The 17,871-nt window shown below is 41.5% G+C and overlaps 1 protein-coding gene across 1 annotated transcript in view; it reads left to right on the forward strand.

Annotated features, from left to right (window-relative positions):
* Positions 1-984: 984 nt before the first annotated feature.
* The window catches only part of LOC126183760 (uncharacterized), a 57,224-nt gene continuing 40,337 nt past the window's right edge, over positions 985-17,871 (forward strand). The window contains exons 1-2 of the mRNA XM_049925988.1: positions 985-1,360; positions 1,442-1,527. Coding sequence (XP_049781945.1) covers positions 1,117-1,360; positions 1,442-1,527 — 330 coding nt within the window. The 5' untranslated portion in view covers positions 985-1,116. The remainder of the gene's footprint in view (positions 1,361-1,441; positions 1,528-17,871) is intronic.

The raw sequence follows: 17,871 nt of genomic DNA on the forward strand, positions 1-17,871 counted from the left end.
CTCCAGTATTCTTACAAATGAAGCCTTGTCACAAGCTACCACCTATACTCCATGTATAGCACAAACAATTAAACATTTTCGGGAGCTTTCTTAACAATACTCCTTATACATTAACATTGCAACAATATTTATTCACATTGTAATATGAATAAATTCATATTTCGTTTAAATAAACCACTGGACAATTCAAATCTGATGCTTCCTGTTTTTCATAGAAACTTAATAAACGTTTTTCGAAACTATGTTGCCTTATTCGTACAGGACTCCATTACACGTTCATTCTCGCACCTTTTCAGAACCAAATCCCATGTGGAGAACAATTGTTTCGAGTACCGTTCACAGCGATCAGGTTCAATTCCATGTGACAAAAGATGTCAAGTTTTCTCAAAGTTGATATTTGTATTGTTTATAATACTGTAGACATTGCAGTCTAATAAGATATTTATCTATATCGTCAATGGGATATGACTGCTTCTTCTTCTTCTACTTCTCCTCTCTCCCCCCCCTTTCCCGCTCCCCCCTCCCTCTCTCTCTCTCTCTCTCTCTCTCTCTCTCTCTCTCTCACCCTGTGTGTGTGTGTGTGTGTGTGTGTGTGTGTGTGTGTGTGGTTTAGCACTCAACAGCGAAGTTGTCTGCAGCCTTACGAAACTTCGTATATGGTTAACATGTATTAAATATTAGAAAACAAGGAAGAGTAATTCTGACGTATGTACACTTACTCTCTTCCACCACAACTCACGGCTACCTACAGAATCTTCTTTGGGATAGTTACCTGAAAAAGACGCGGCGAAAGGCTCAGAAGACACAGCGCGGCGCAGCGCTGCGCAGCGCGGCGCAGGCGGTGTTGCCCAGTCAAATGCGCCGCACGGCGCGGCGCGGCGCGGCGCGGAGCGGCGCAGGCGGTGTTGCACGGTTAAATGCGCCGCACTGCGCTGCGCTGCGCCGCGCACCCGTGAACACAAGCTAGTAACAGTCGGTACATCAAAGGGAGCGGTTCGTTCGTGCCTCTGTATTCGGAGTGCGTTTGAAGCATCTTTATCGCGCACCAGTCTACGTGCGTACATTTTCATTCTACCTGGACAGGGTTGTTATTGAGTTAACAAACATTCTGGAAACATGAGTATTGAGTGGAACCGTAGACAAATTCAGCAAGTCGTAGAACTGTACAGAGAAAAGCGGGAATTGTGGGATCATGCAGATGATAATTATCATACAAAAAACAAGAAAAATGATGCTTGGCTGTGGATCGCAAATGGTATGGGCTGCAAAGTCGATGAAGTGAAGAAGAAAATGGCCTCCTTATTGTCTTCGTACAGAAGAGAAAGAATGAAAATGAAAAAGTCTATGTACTCTGGAAAAGGTAATTATTTTCAATTATTGTTTTCAAAACCACGTTAATTATTAGATTTACAGTTACTATTAATTTGCATTATACTTTCAGGACGGGCTAGTACTTGGTTTGCTTTCAAGTACTTCACATTCCTGAAAGAAAAATACGCACCTACACGTATCATGAAGACAGAAATCGTAAGTGCTTTTATGTGTCGTAATGTAACATTAGTGTCTAATATAGTGTTGTGTGTAACTATCTAATATTAGCCATAAAATGAACTGAAGACCTGCCCAGACTGGTAACACCATCGTGTTTACGCTCGAGAAGCAGGGAAAGAAACATAGAAGTGAGGTACTACGGGCACTCCGATGTCAGAGGGGGCGGGGACAGCAAGCGATCAGTGAGCATGGCCAGCGCGAGCAGCAAAATCACTGCGACAAATTTCAGCCGTCTCATTGTCACTAGTAGTAGTGTCGTAAGTGGGAAACTGTTGGTAGTCCAGATTGTAGTGTTCGCACCGGCTGACATGCCTACAACGAGCTTCGGCTTATCTGGCGCGGGTATAGTACACTCAGTAGTCTTACAAGTGGAGTTTTGTAGCAAGCTACTCATCTATACACCTATGCCCTGCACAGCACAATAATTAAACATTGACGGGTGCTTTTATTTGAAAAAAAATTTCTCACAGTTTTTGCCAACGTTGTTTCAGTGTAATGTGTACGAATCCGCGCTTCTCCTGAAAAGCGTGCCGCTCGTATTCTGATGCTTAATTTTTCCGTAAAAAACTTGTGCGGTATGGTTATTTTGAAATTGAGTCGTCTTGTTTGAACACATGAAGACTCGTTTATTCTGCTACCTTTGACAATCAAATACCACAGACAGAATGATCTTCTTTAGTGTTTCTGTGCTATGTTTGAAGTTCAGTTCTATACAACGGAAGCAGTGAAGCTTTCGATGAGTTTCTATCTCCTTCTATAGTTCACAATATCGCAGAAATTGCTGCTTGGTAACACCTTTATTCAAATCGTCAATGGGATGTTTATTTTGCGCACTTTGTTTCTAGATAGTTGAATACCACTCTGCTAAGCAATTTTCCCTTCTGATCTACTTCCCCAACTTTAACAATTTGAACTTAAAAAAACTGTTACGTGTGTTGTCCATTTTTTACTGATCTTTAATAAGCATGACGCATTTCAACAGCATTCTGCTGTCATCAAGTGTATTCAAGTTACATGTACATTACTTTAATCTGATGTGTGATTAGGTTCATTTGCTGTGTGTGCCAGTGAGGTTATGTATCGAAGTACAGTGCTGTACAGATAGTGTGAACATTAAGTGATTTGCATGTAGCATGTATGGATCATTTTATTAGTGCATTTTCTTACATTTTTGTTGGAAATTTCGTTTTATGGCACACAGAGCCCAGTGATAAACGCATCCCAGCTTACAATTTTCACAAACAGCTGTGATGTGTTGGTCATTGTGCTCTGTGTGCCAGACAAGTAAATTTCCAACAGAAATGTAAGAAAATACACTAATAAAATAATCCAAATATTCTACACGCAAATCGCTTAATATACACACTAACATACATATTCCGATACTCACTGGCACACACAACAAATGAACCTAATTACGCTTCAGATTAATGTAATGTACATGTAGCTGGAATGTACCTGATGACGGCAGCGTGCAGTAGAAACATGTTGCGCTAATTAAGTATTAATAAAATGTGATTTAAACAGTAGCAGTTATTTAATAAATTTAACATTTTGTTTGCACGTTCTGTTACCTTTTCCATCAGCAAAATAACTTCTTTTCTGCATTTCATAGTCGTAAACATTGTTGATGTTAACAGCAGGGATTTTCTGCTATCACCACACATACTTGCACTGTGAGATAACAACGCACACCACCTTGCATTGGAATGTGCCAGTACCTAATCACGTGACCAAGTTAGTTCCTGGTATGACAAGGGCTACGGTTCGTTTTGTAGAGTAATACCTGAACAGACTGCTTTTTGGCTAATGAGTACTGTTGACAAAATATACCGATATGAGATGCACATGTGTATTTTGCTGTTCTTTATGTCCATTTATAGCAAAATAGTCAGCCGATTCACGACGAACAGACGTGCGTTTAATCGACTTCTCCTTGACACTGGAGAGAGTGCCACCTAGAGCAGAGCAATTATTAGATTTCCTACTCTCTCTCAAATAATTCTGCAAGAAAATCGTTTTAAAACAATATTACTGGATTTTTGCGAGCCCAGAAGAGTACGTTTTCACAACGACCTGAACACAGATGCTAAGATTTGCAAAACATTTTAAACAACTCGACGAGTTCTTCATTGTAGATAGTGAAATGTTTTCTCTTTTGAACTCAGGGTAAGACGTCATCACATTATCATACAAAGCTAATACTGCATCAGCCAAAATAACCAGTTCACATATAGCAAATTTCTCAGATCCAGATATGATTAGTTACTGGTCTTGTATTTCTTCTCACAATATATTGTTTTTGATTATGGTACCATCGGATGTGGCATGCTGCGAAATCACATCGGCAAACACGAATCAATACTGTCTGTCCAATAGCCTGAATCACACAGTACTACCGAGCGAGGTTAGCACACTGGACTCGCATTTGGGAGGACGACGGTTCAATCCCGCGTCCGGTCATCCTGATTTAGGTTTTCCGTGATTTCCCTAAATCGCTCCAGGCAAATGCCGGGTTGGTTCCTTTGAAAGGGCACGGCCGACTTCCTTCCCCGACCTTCGATAATCCGATGAGACCGATGACCTCGCTGTTTGGTCTCCTCCCCCAAAACAACCCAACCCAACCCACGCAGTACTAAAAAAAAAAAAAAAAAAAGGAATTTTAGATGTATTATTCGCTGCTGGTGTTTACTGGTGTCTGGTACCTTTCCCGGTGATTCCAGCGCTTGCTTTGCTACTATGACTCGGGTTCATAATGAAACAACCAGCACTCATTCAAGGTGAATATCTGGTGAAGAAATAATCTGGACTGACCTGACAGAGCAGCAACTATTCCACTGAAGGTTCACTTCGGCTATCTTTCTGATTGGGTGTGAGTAGTCGCAGAAAGCATCGGCTGAGCCCTTAGTCATCTTCCAACAGTCACGCAAGATGGTGCAAACTGATCCACTGCTCCTTTCCATCTACATTTACATACATACTCTGCAAGCCACTCCATGGTGCATGATGGAGTTTACCTTGTACCACTGCCGGTCATTCCCTTTCCCGCTCCACTCGTAAACGGAAAGAGGAACAAACGACTGTCTGTATGCCTCCTCGTGATCCTCACGCGAGATGTTTGTTGGTGGCAGTACCATCGTTGTGCAGAATGTCGCAAATGCCTGTTCTCCAAACTTTCCCAATAGTTTTTGCGAAAAGAAAATCTTCTTCCACCTACGGATTCCCATTTCAGTTCATAGAAGATTTTCGTAATACTCGTGTGTTGATCGAGCCTACTGGTAGCTAATCTAACAAATCACCTCTGAATTGCTTTGACGTCTTGCTTAAAATCTATTTGATGGGTATCCCAAACACTTGTGCAGTGCACAAGTATTCTACATGCGGTCTCCTTTATAGATGAGCTACACATTCCTAGAATCCTCCCAGTAAACCGAAGTCGACTGTTCGTCTTCCCTACTACCGCCCTTACGTGCTCGTTCCAGTTAATATCGCCTTGCAATGTTACAACTACATATTTAATAGACGTGACTGTCAAGCAACGCGCCACTAAGACTGTATTCTATTATTACAGAATTGTTTTTCCTACTCATCTACATTAATTAACATTTTTCCACATGTAGAACAATCTGGCATTCATCACACCAAATAGAAATTGTATCCGCGTCATCCAACATTCTCGTACAGTCACTCAAAGACGACACTTTCACGTAGACTGCTGCGTCATCCGAAAACAAACTGGGACTGCTGCTCTCCATATCCGCCAGATCGTTTGCGTATATAGAGAACACTTAGCTGGGTCACATCTGACGATATCGTTCTCTTCGATGAACACTAACTGTCCAGGACGATGTACCGGGTAAAAACCGGTAAAAAATGTTCGAGCCACTCACGTGTTTGAGAACCTATTCTGTGTTATCAGACCTTCGTTATCAGTATGAAGTGTGGCACTGTATGAAGCGCTTTTTTTCCCGAAATGTAGGAATATGGAATCTGCCTGTTGCCCTTCATCCACGGTTTGCAGAATATCGTGCGAGAAAAGTGCAAGATGGGTTTCGCAAGAGCGATGATTTGTAAATCTATGCTGGTTTGTGAACAGAAACTTTTCTCTCCCAAGGAAATTTATTGTATTCGAACTCAGAATATGCTTAAGAATTCAGCAGCAAACCGACGTTAAGGATATTGGTCTACAATTTTGAAGATACGTTCTTCTACCCTTTTTCGCAGACGCTTGGGGCTTTCCATAGGGTGAGAGATTCGCGGTAAATGCAAGCTCGCCTTAATACTGAATTGGTATTCTATCCGGACCTGGCGACTTATTTGTTTTCAAGTTTCTCAGTTGCTTCTCTACGTCAGGGATGCCTACTTGTATGTCCTTACGGGAGCCACTGCGACGGTTAAACGACAGTAGTTCTGTATGATCCTACTGCTTGAATGATTTCTTAAACGCGAAATTTCAGCTTTCCTTTTGCTGTCTTCTATCTCCAAACCAGACTGGTCGACGAGTGACTGGAAGAAGCGTTTGACCTGCTTAGTGATTTTACGTAGGACCAGAAATTTTTTGGATTCTCGACGAGGTATTTCGTTAACGTATGACGGCAGAAGTTATTGCGTGCTTCGCGTATAGATCTTCTTACAGATGCACGAATTTTCACTGACTTATGCCTGTCGAATTTTCTGCGTTCTTTTTTTGGACTGAGAGTGCAACAAGCTTTCTTTGCTCAACAATTTCTGAATTTTGCATTAAACTACGGTGGGTCTTTTCCGTTCGTCATACACTTACTCTGCACATACTTTTCAAGAGCGCAACTCATAAGCAGTTTAAACTTCGCCAACAACTCATGTAACTCCATCATATTGTAACTACATGATTATCCATTTCATAATGATTGACCCCTGACATGACGAACGTCGATGTGTCGTACCTGGCGGAATTGTGGAAATATCTACTTTTATTTAGTGTATGGGTGTTACATTTTAGTTTAAATGGGAGCCAAATACGCAACAATATTTAACAGAAAACATTCTTTTTCGAGAATTTTTTGGCACATGTCAACTTCCAGGACTCACAGAAGTTAGACCTTAATTAAGAGCCGGCCGGCGTGGCCGAGCGGTTGAAGGCGCTACAGTCTGGAACCGCACGACCCCTACGGTCGCAGGTTCGAATCCTGCCTCGGGCATGGATGTGTGTGATGTCCTTAGGTTAGTTAGGCTTAAGTAGTTCTAAGTTCTAGGGGACTTATGACCACAGCAGTTGAGTCCCATAGTGCTCAGAGCCATTTGAACCTTAATTAAGAGGAAAATTTCATTTGCGCAGTTTAAAGATGCAACTTTTTCCATTTGCAGGTGGATTGTCGTTGCTTTACGATTAGCCGTTTAGGCCTAATAATGGTGGATGTAAATTTCTGCAGTTCGCCTAGTGGTGATGCGTATTAACAACACGAAAGGCGAAAATTCAAACCCTGGCCTTTAACAGCTGTTACGTTTTTTAGCACATAAATGTAAATAAAGCGTTAATAGCACGTATTTAATTTATTTGTTTTTGCGTCCTCATGCGGCTCGCGTATGCTATGTTGCCGGATCTCAGAACAGTATTTCGCGCTTCGTTGTTCATTGTTACAGTGTTTACATCGGAGCTTACCGTCAAATAGGAAACAGTCGTTGTTGTGTACTCGTGTGACAATTGCCTTGGTATGTGTGTTGAAATGAAATGTCGTGTGGCTAAGGCCCCCGTGGGGTAGACCGTTCGCCTGGTGCAGGTCTTTCGATTTGACGCCACTTCGGCGACCTGCGCGTCGATGGGGATGAAATGATGATGATTAGGACAACACAACATCCATTCCCTGAGCGGAGAAAATCTCCGACCCAGCCGGGAATCGAACCCGGGACCTGAGGATTGACATTCCGTCACGCTGACCACTCAGCTACCGGGGCCGGACGGTATGTGTGTTAATCCATGCGTCATTTACAGGTGTGTGAAAAGTCTATGGTGATCAATGCGCGTACTTACTTTTACAGTGGAGCGAATTTCGAGAGAATATAGAGAAATTTCATGTCTTGTACCATCAAAAAATGAAGTCTGGCAGGCGTCAAAGGTTTGCATTGCACAAGTTTACACAGGGCGTCATAAGAAGAAAAACCATTGACTTCTATGCACGCCCGGATTTAGGGGGGGGGGGGCGAGGAGGGGATCAAACCGGGGTGTCTGCCCCAGGCGGAAATGTCAGGGGGCGCCAAATTCGTATTCATGAAGGAAAAAACCTTGTTTCACAAAGCGTCTTTCATCCTGTGCACATTGCTCTATCGATTATTCATATCATTTTGAAATGGATCCCATTTTGTTTCTGAACACATTCTAAGCTGATTTCTGAACGAATCATCAGTAGATTTTTGAATGCGAGCCCGAACGTGATGTTTCTGCCAGGGGAATCCCCATCGTATCCAGAAATAAAAACTTTCCAGCAGACAAAAGGGGACAGGGCTATACGAGCAGAACCGAATAAACCCGAATGGGTGAATGCCAATCGCTGTTTGTTTATGTGGTTGAATGGGTGCGCGAATCATCGGCGGTGCTATAATTATTAGCGAAGTCCATAGATTCACATTACCAGAGTGGAAATAAATGACTAACAGGAAAACAGGTAAGAAAGATTATATATTATCTTCTTGGTGTATCAAAGAAAATGAAATTTTGACAGAAAATTCATGACAGGTCGCTATACTACCAGTGTTACAGTGCCCTGTTAGCAGCCGCTTTAAGTTCTATTCTCGGAATAGCACGGAAAACTCGTTGAACGAACACGTAATAACTCCCAACTGGAGAATTAACGCGAGATAACTGACCTTGTGATTGTGGCAGAGTTGGTGAAGTTAACCGGAATATAAGTTGTGACATTGGCAGGAATAGTTACAGATTTAGTGTTGATAGCCGGCTTGTGTGGCCGAGCGGTTCTAGTCGCTTCAGTCTGGAATCGCGCGACCGCTACGGTCGCAGTTTCGAATGCTGCCTCGGGCATGGATGTGTGTGATGTCCTTAGGTTAGTTAGGTTTAAGTAGTTCTAAGTTCTAGGGGACTGCTGACCTCAGATGTTAAGTCCCATAGTGCTCAGAGCCATTTGAACCATTTGAACAAATTAGTAATGACAAGATTGTTTGTTAGAACGAGGAAGGAGATGAAACAGGGACACCACACAAATTACATGGAAGAATATGACGATTCGAAATTTATATAAAAATTTCGTACTACTACCTTTCGATCTCGTGGTTGAGAAACTGGAGCGTATGAATGAAATGTGAACCTATTTCCTAACATAAAACTTTTTGCTTGTAGTAGGCCTAATAGGCATTTGATATTGATACTTGACGAATTATTTTCTGTCGTGTTATTCATGTAAATGAGGTACATAAAAATGACAATTTGCACCAAAACAGTTTCTCTTATTTGGCGTGTGTTGCAACTGCTGTAATACCAGAAAACCCTATTTCGTTTTATCTAGCAGATCTAGCTGTCCTTGGCAGATTTCTACTTATGGCATGTATCGGTTAGAAAAATGCACCGATGATGACTGATATCAGTCGAAATCGATTTGCAACAAGATAAATAAAATATATTTCCACGACTGGTTGCTACAGTCTTTATAATGTTATGTTCGTTAATGTTAACACGAATCATGTATACATCTCCAGTAAACTGACTCGTTTCATATCATTTCGATAAAAGAATCGTTCAAATTAAGTATGGAATATGGAAACAAACTAGCTAACTACTATCCATCGTCGCTATGACATTTTGACTGCCAATCCCTTTCTGCACACTAAATATAGGAAAAACCGAGCAGTTAAAACCGATGCCGGTATGTTTAGTTCTGCATAACCAGTACATTTCGGTTTTGTTTGGTCTCGGTATAAGTGTTTTTTTTCATTTTTACTAATAACTGGATAAAAATACCGCCATATCAATTTGTGATGGCAGAAGTTTTAAAATTTGTTGTTTTTAAATAAAACTTTTTTTTACAAAACGAGTAATGTCTGTTCCTAAAATTTCCATTGTTTTGAAATATTGCATTCTTATAGATACTCGGAAAAAGCGATCAGCACTATTGTAATAACAATGCCTACAGTTAGAAATCAGCAGTCGGCCACCGTGGCGGTTCCTAGGCGCTTCAGTCTGGAAACGCGCTGCTGCTACGGTCGCAGGTTCGAATCCTGCCTCGGGCATTGATGTGTGTGATGTCCTTCGGTCAGTTGGGTTTACGTAGTTCTAAGTCTAGGGGACTGATGACCTCAGATGTTAAGTCCCATAATGCTTAGAGCCATTTGAACCATTTTAGAAGTTAGCAACGAGCACATGATATAAGAATCGATACAGCATAGCAAAGACGATATTGTATCTGTTGCAGCATGGCGCGGCCTATTAGGAAGTATGCGTGTACATGCAGTGTGCAAGTCTTGCCCTTGTCTGGTTTATATGGTAGTTCCTTACTGCCATCATCTGGCTTCGGTTATGTTGCAGAATGGTACTGTCCCTAATTTGAAAATATTCCATAAAGTGTGGTAACAGTGAAGTACAATTCCGCATTTGCTTTAAAAGATTAAAAATGTCAGGAGGCACGACAAACGTGTATCATCATATAAGGAGAAAATATCGACAATGTTCCTTGGAGGAGCAGATAAATTTGATTGATATACCTATAACTTTATTGAAGTGCTATAAACTTAATTTTGTGATTGCTTCAGGATGAAAAATGTATACCATTCAAAAGCCACGATGCAGGGAGTCATCAACATGTGACCTTTCTCTCTCGCTATCGCGGCTTCCGTCTCCTTCACCTTCGCAGTCTTTGCTGGATAAAATAAGATCGATTTCTGCAGAAACCTGAACCCCTTATCTATTGTGATCTCCTACTCCTTCACATTCCCAGAATTTTCCGATCTTTTTTCGAAATCTGCGTCTATTGCCGGAAGTTATCGCAATAAAAAAACCGAAAATCGGTTGAGCGATTTTAACAGACAGGTTAAACTGCAGAGGAAAAGAGCCGGTGTAATCGAAAACCGGTTCTTTCAGAAATAACTCCCACCCATATTGTACTCTGACACTGCCGCTAAGGTAGGTCTGTTTCTAGCTACAAGGTATAAAATATTCCTACTGCGTGTGGGTTGTCGAACTAGTTGCTCAAGGCAGTTTCCGGAGAAAACGATTATATCTACTTCACAAGACTGTAACATCTGCAACGAATCCAGAGACGTCCCACTCTACAGTCGGTAGCTTCAACTGTTGTCTCGATTGTGATACGCTGGGCTTCGAGCATCGCGGCCTCGATTTCTATTGCGATTCCCGGTTCATCACAGAGATATGGTTTGGCACTTCCATCTTCGTCATTCAGACGTGTTTGGCTACAGTGGAGACGTCTGTGCCACCTAACCTCCGTATTATACAATAGTGGAAATCAGTGTAACGGCAGGGTTCCTAAGAGAGTAACGGTACAATGTCTGAAGTTTTCATGTATCGAATTTATTATGAAAGTAGTAGATAAATATAAGACCTACAAAACCACGACGAAATTACATAATTTCTTTCATAATACGAGTAACAAAATAAGGCATTAGCATTTCCTGGGTGGAAATTGGTATAAAGACTCTCGCTATGCAGAATGAGTTATTGCATTGTAAGTTCTTTCTACAATCCCTGTTCTTCCTAACTATCTCAAAGACTCTCTTCGGCATTTTGTTACGGTTTTTAGTTCTTGGAGTGGAACTGCCACCCATTCTTTTCGTATAGCTCTTCTCAGCTCACTTACGGCCTGAAGCTGCCTTCCATTGCGATAAACACGCCTTCCAAGTATTCCCCAAAGGTTTCCCACAGTGTTCAAATTCGGTTACGTACACGGCAGGGCAAGACATCGGTATCTTTATATTCAAACTACTTTTTGGTTGTAGGAGAAACATACACAGATGCATTATCTTGTTGAAACATTATACTTTCGTCGCCTACGTCCTCATACCACCAAAATTTCTGCTCATTCTTCCCCGCTGCTCTGTTCTCAGATCATGCAAATAATATTGAAATCCAACCGACCCATTTAAATTAAACTTCTTCACATCATCGAAGATGACTTAATTCCATTCTGAAGCCCATGACATATGTTTTTTAGCAAATTCTAATCTATCTTGTTTAGGTCTCAGTGTTACAGCAGATTTATACAGTCTTTTCTTGTATGCAAAATTGGTCGTACACGTTTGGCAGTTACTGGAAACTGTAAATCAGCTACATGCTGAGAAGAATAACGGACTGTGGCCCTTGCTTTTCGGAAAAGTAACCGTTTCGATTCCTCAGATAATTTTCTACTTTGCCCATACTTTCCGTTCTGTCCATGTCGTGGGCCCGATCTAATGAAATTATCAATCATGTACTTGAACGGTTCAACTTCTTCGCGATTTGACGATTAGAGAGCCCCATTTCTTTGTACGCAGCAATTTTTACTTTTTAATCACGGGATAACTATTTTCCGTGTGGCATTATCGCAGTCGTGGTGTATGTACACAACATGCAGTGTCACTAATGGTGTCGTTACCTATCTGCAGTAAAGGCACGCACGCACACAATGTCACACCACAGAGCCGACTGCGTTTATATCGAGCTCCACCCGCTTCCACAAGAATCATACCACCAGAATCGTTGGTGTCTTGTTGTATACTGTAATACTGACGTCAAATGATATACTGTAATACTGATATCAAATGCGATACCATTTGACTGAATTTGTTGGTATACTAGACCTCAAAGTATTTCTTATACGCTGTGCACAACTATTGCAAAGGACATTGTTGATTTTAGTACAAATATCCAAGCATTTATAATGATTTCCACTACTGTATGATGATGTGTTGTTACCATACACCAACTGAGCACCGATTGTTACAGTGTTGTTCACCTTCAAAACCAGAGTATGAATTATCGCACGTTCTCTACTTTATCAACGGAGTGCGCCATTTTGTTTTGGTTTCTCTAGCGGAATGCTACGGTACTACGGCATAGCTATCAAAATGTGTATCAGGATTACATACATGCACCTGCAAAAACAAAAAACAGAAAATTAATTACGTGACTTTATTTTTTCGAGGTGATGATTAAATATTGATGATCACCCATCCCTCGCTGCTTATCGGCCTTAAACACGACGGTACTGCCACTGGTCAGGTGTTCAGTTCGCCTTCCTAGGAAATTCTTTCTTCATTCTGGAATTCAGATATAAGTTGCATAAATACTCTCTGAGATGTTGCGGTGATTTACAGCCATTCCCAGGCGACCTCAACAACGAGATTTCTCCCAACAGCTTCCGCCAAACACCTTGGAACTGTTCACGGAGAAAAACCGCATATTTCGTGAACGGCAATTGGCACGACAACCTGCGACGAAACGGTGATCGAATCGCCTTCGCCGTGAAATAAAAGTTGTTGTCGACCAGTGCCTAAATCAGGACTGGTAGGGCAAAATAGGCACGCTCCGAATTTATGATAACAGCGAATGGCGCATCACCAAACAGTTTCTGTGGATTAAACATCGCATGTCACCTCTACAAGTCAGGAGTGAGATTGTTTGCGAGCCGGAAGCCAAGGCAAATGCATTGGCGGCGTATGAGGAATGAGTGTCTCGTTTGAAGTCTGTCAGCTGGTGGCTAGTAATGACATAAGAACAACGTAGTAGGAATACTCATATCAATAAAATTTACTTACATATCACACTCTCTGTGTGATACTATACCTTAAATGGCAGTGTAGAAGACACAAGTAGTGCAATAATCACGAATGTACAAGGGAAATATCATTTGTACAGTGACTGAATAATGACACTATGTACTCGTGCTAATCACCTTTTTTTGCGAGTTTTAGTACAGCTGTTAACTCTAATTCTGTGCTTCGCTTGTCAAGTGGCATCAAACAAATTATTTTTATAAATTAATTAAAAAGAAAAATTAACATATTTTTTTCTAATTTAGCTCCTGTTCATTGCTGTACCGTCAACGACTGCGAGCTTACCATATCACTGCCTGATCTGAAGTAAGCTTTCTGTACGGCACACCTTTGCACTTTATAGACAACGGATTACATAAGAGGATAAATAGTATATTTGTCACATACGTTCCATATATATATATATATATATATATATATATATATATATATATATATATATATATATATATAGTGCAGATGCTTATCATTAGTACTCAAGTTGTCCATTTTTAAACATGATTTCCACCCTGAACAGTTTAATAACGCAGTCCTCTACTATCGTTATGTAATCAAGAATGATTATGTAAGCTCCTTGTACATTCGTGAATACTTTACTACTCTTGTCTTTAACTTTGTGTTTTTTGATATTGTGTGGAGGTTATGATATGTGATCAGGTTTCAGTAGATTAAAACTGTGTGCCAGACCAAGACTCGACCTGGGGACCTTTGCCTTTCGCAAGCAAGGGGCTCTACCATCTGCCAGGAAGTTTCATATCAGCGCACACTCCGCTGTAGAGTGAAAATGTCATTCTAGGTTTCAGTAGCTTGTGTGTCCCTATTGTACTGTTCTTATATTCTCAGTACTAGCCACTACTAAATCTATATTCTCACGAATAGAACTCCAGTTTCTTTCCACTGCATGTCCGCACTCGGAAATATTCAGGAGAATTTTCATCGAATTTTGTATATTAGGTTGGTACATAAGTTCGTAATGTTTTTGTTTTGCATGTTGGTATTCCGGTTCCTATGGGTGTATTTATCGATTGACATTTTTTATTTTTTACTGCAGTGTTGCTATCTGAGTTACATATTGTCATTTTGGCATTTGGAGTAGTGAGTGGAGCTGTGGACGTTAGAAAATGGAGTGCCAATTGGAGAAATCGGAGTATTTCCGACGTATTCTTCTCCTTGAGTTTAATTGAGGGGTGACAGCAGCGGAGACAATCAGAAATATTTGCACCATGTATGGTGATGAAGCCATTGGACAGAGCACGGCAAGAAAATGGTTTTCTCGTTTTAAGGAGAATCGTGTTGACATAAGCGACTCTCCACGTTCAGGAAGACTTTCGGGGTATGACGAAAATCGTGTATACGCATTAATCCATAATGATAGGTCATTGTGTATGACGTCAGTGTACTCTAGAACTAGGAAATGTGATGAACTGTGGTCATTCCACCATCGTGACACATTTTCAGGCAATGAGGAAGGTTAGTCAGTGGTATGGGTATTACATGCCCTAAGCTAAAATCAGAAAAATCGGCGTGTGACGATAGGCCTATGTGCATGTCTACTTGGTCATTTTCAATTAGCTCGTGACAAAACCGACCATTCGTATCCCGTATCCTTATTGGTGACGAGAAATGGTGTCTTTATGTTAACACAAGGAAAAGAAGGGAATGGTTAAGCCCAAACAAAGCAGCAACTTCCCGTTTAAAGACTTGCTCGCATCCACGCAAGATAATGTGGAACAGCGACGGTGTGGAATACTGCGAATTGCTTCTCCGAGGTGTAACCAACATTGCTGACATTTCTTGCCAACAAATGAGACATCTTGCAGACACAATCAAAGAACAACGACCAGGAAGACAGCGTGAAGTTATTCTAGTCCACGATGACGCTCGCCCGCGTTCTGCTAGACTGACAGGAAACACTAAAACAGGAGTTGGGTTGGGAAATCATTACGCATCCACCTTATTCACCTGATATTGCGCCTTCAGATTTTCACCTTTTTCGTTGTCTATCGAACAACCTTCAAGGAACTTCCTTTCCGATTGAAAATGCGCTGCTAACATGGCTCGACTATTTCTTCGCCTCAAAACCACGTGATTTCTAGTCGCGGGATCGAAAAGTTACCCAAGCGTTCGCAGCCTGTTGTAAATAGTGAAGGACAAAGTCTCTATTAGGCGTATCTGTTGTGTTCATTAAACTTACGGAAAAACGCTAAGGACTTATGTACGAACCTAATGCGTTAACCACACAGTACACACGTGTGATATCTGTTGTCTGCAGTTGTACGAGTTGTATACGAGACAGGCCATTTAAACTACAAACACAAAGACGTGTAGTTTACGCACATTTATTTACAATGTTACAAGACGTTAAACTGGTAAAAGTAATAAAGGGAGGTACGCTGAAGTGCCAAAGAAACTGGTATAGGCATGCGTATTCAAGTACAGAGATATGTAAATAAGCAGAATACGGCGCTGCGGTCGGCAATGCCTATATACGATAACAAGTGTCTGCCGCAGTTGCTAGATCGAGTACTGCTGCTACAGTGGTAGGTTATCAAGATGTAAGTGGGTTTGAACGTGGTGTTATAGTCGGCGCACGAGCGATGGGACACAGCTTCTCCGAGGTAGCGATGAAGAGGGGATGTTCCCATACGGCCATTTCACGAGTGTACCGTGGATATCAGGAATCTGGTAAAACATCAAATCTCTGACATCGCTGCTGCCGGAAAAAGATCCTGCAAAGAACAGGACCAACGACGACTGATGACATTCGTTCAATGTGATAGAAGTGCAACCTTCCGAAAATTGCTCCTGATTTCAGTGCAGGGCCATCAAGTGTCATCGTGTGAACCATTCAACGAAACATCATCGATATGGACTTTCGGAGCCGAAGGCCCACCCGTGTTCTCTTTATGACTGCACGATACAAAGCTTTAGGGTAAAGGCACCAAATTTCGTCTCCGTTCCTGATTTCGTCCCCATAAGGTTCTCTGTTCCGCCGGTAGGGGCGCCATCGGTCGCCATGTATCGTTCACGTTTCCTTTTAAAACATTTTATGCACAGGCAATAGAAAATTGGCTGTCTGACCATCCTGGCAGGATTGTTGGTAACCTGCAGATTGCACAGCTCTTCAATGAAGCCTATGAAAAAGCAGCGGTTGCATAAACTGCTGTGAATAGGTTTAAGAAAATTGGGATTCTGCCTTACAACCCGAATGTGTGTGGCCTAGAAGACTTTTCGGCAATTGGTGACGCCTCCTCAGCTTCTGACCCACATGCAAAAAATCCACCCTCAACAAGCACAGTTATATAGCCGGCCTCTCCAGCCGCTCAACCTTCAAACAGCACACAGATGCCACAGTAGCAGCAGTTAGCCGAAAAGATATCGTAGGGGTGCCTGTTATCCATTCATCTTCATCTAAGCGACGACGCAGTGCTTCTCTTATTACAGACTCACCTTACAAGATGAAACTACGAAAATCTCAAGAGAAAATCAATCGTAATGTGAGAAAACGGTTAGATCTAATTCCGAAGACATTGACAGGAGAGGTAAAGAAACCGTTAAAAAAACAAAACTGGAAATATCCAGGGACTCTGACGACTGTGATGTCCCATACCAAGATTCAAGTGGAAGCGAGGGTAATGAAAATGATGCGGACTGCCCCATTTGCCTAAAACGTTTTTCTCAAGACAATCATGGGGGAAAATGAGTGTGTTGCGCTCAGTGTTCCATGTGCCAACAGGAAATGTCCTCAGAAACAAAGAACAAAAAAAAATTATTTGTGACTCTTGTTTGGAAGGGTAAAAATTAATCATACAGTTGCTAATCAGTATGTTTTGTACCAAAAATGAACGTTTGTAGCCTGTATCTAATATAAATAAACATTGTAACATGTCTTTATTATTATTACCTTGTTTTTAAAATGTTAAAACCTCTTTCACAAGACATATTAGTCGGGGGGCGAAAATAGGACCACTTTTTCAAGTTTAATAAAAGATCGTTGTTTTTTAATTTTTTTCTGTAAAGATAAATAGTTTCTGATATATTTTGAGCTAAATACCATATGTCGGCTTAGTTGGTGGTGTTATATAAATGTTTTGGGAATAACTGATTTAAAGATGTGATATTCACAGCCAAAAACAGACTGGGGAACGAAATTTCGCGCCTTTACCTTACACCTCGACTGGGACTGTCAACACTGATAGTGAACTTTTGATGACTGGAAACACGTTGCCTGGTCGGACGAGTCTTGTTTCAAACTGTATCGAGCGGATGGACCTGTACATATCTGGAGGCAATCGCATGAATCCATGGACACTGCATGTGAGCAGGAGACTGTTCAAGCTGGTGGAGGCTCTGTGATGGGGTGGGGCGTGTGCAGTTGGAGTGATATGGGACCCCTGATACGTCTAGATACGACTCTGACAGTTGACACGTACATAAGCATCCTGTCTGTTCACCTGCATTCATTGATGTCCATTGAGCATTCCGACGGACGCCCACACGTCCAGAACTGCTACACAGTGGCTCCAGGAACACTCTCCTGAGTTAAAACACTTCCGCTGGCCACCAAACTCC

Source organism: Schistocerca cancellata, chromosome 4 (genome assembly GCF_023864275.1).
Source record: "Schistocerca cancellata isolate TAMUIC-IGC-003103 chromosome 4, iqSchCanc2.1, whole genome shotgun sequence".
NCBI classification, from domain to species: Eukaryota; Metazoa; Arthropoda; class Insecta; order Orthoptera; family Acrididae; genus Schistocerca; species Schistocerca cancellata.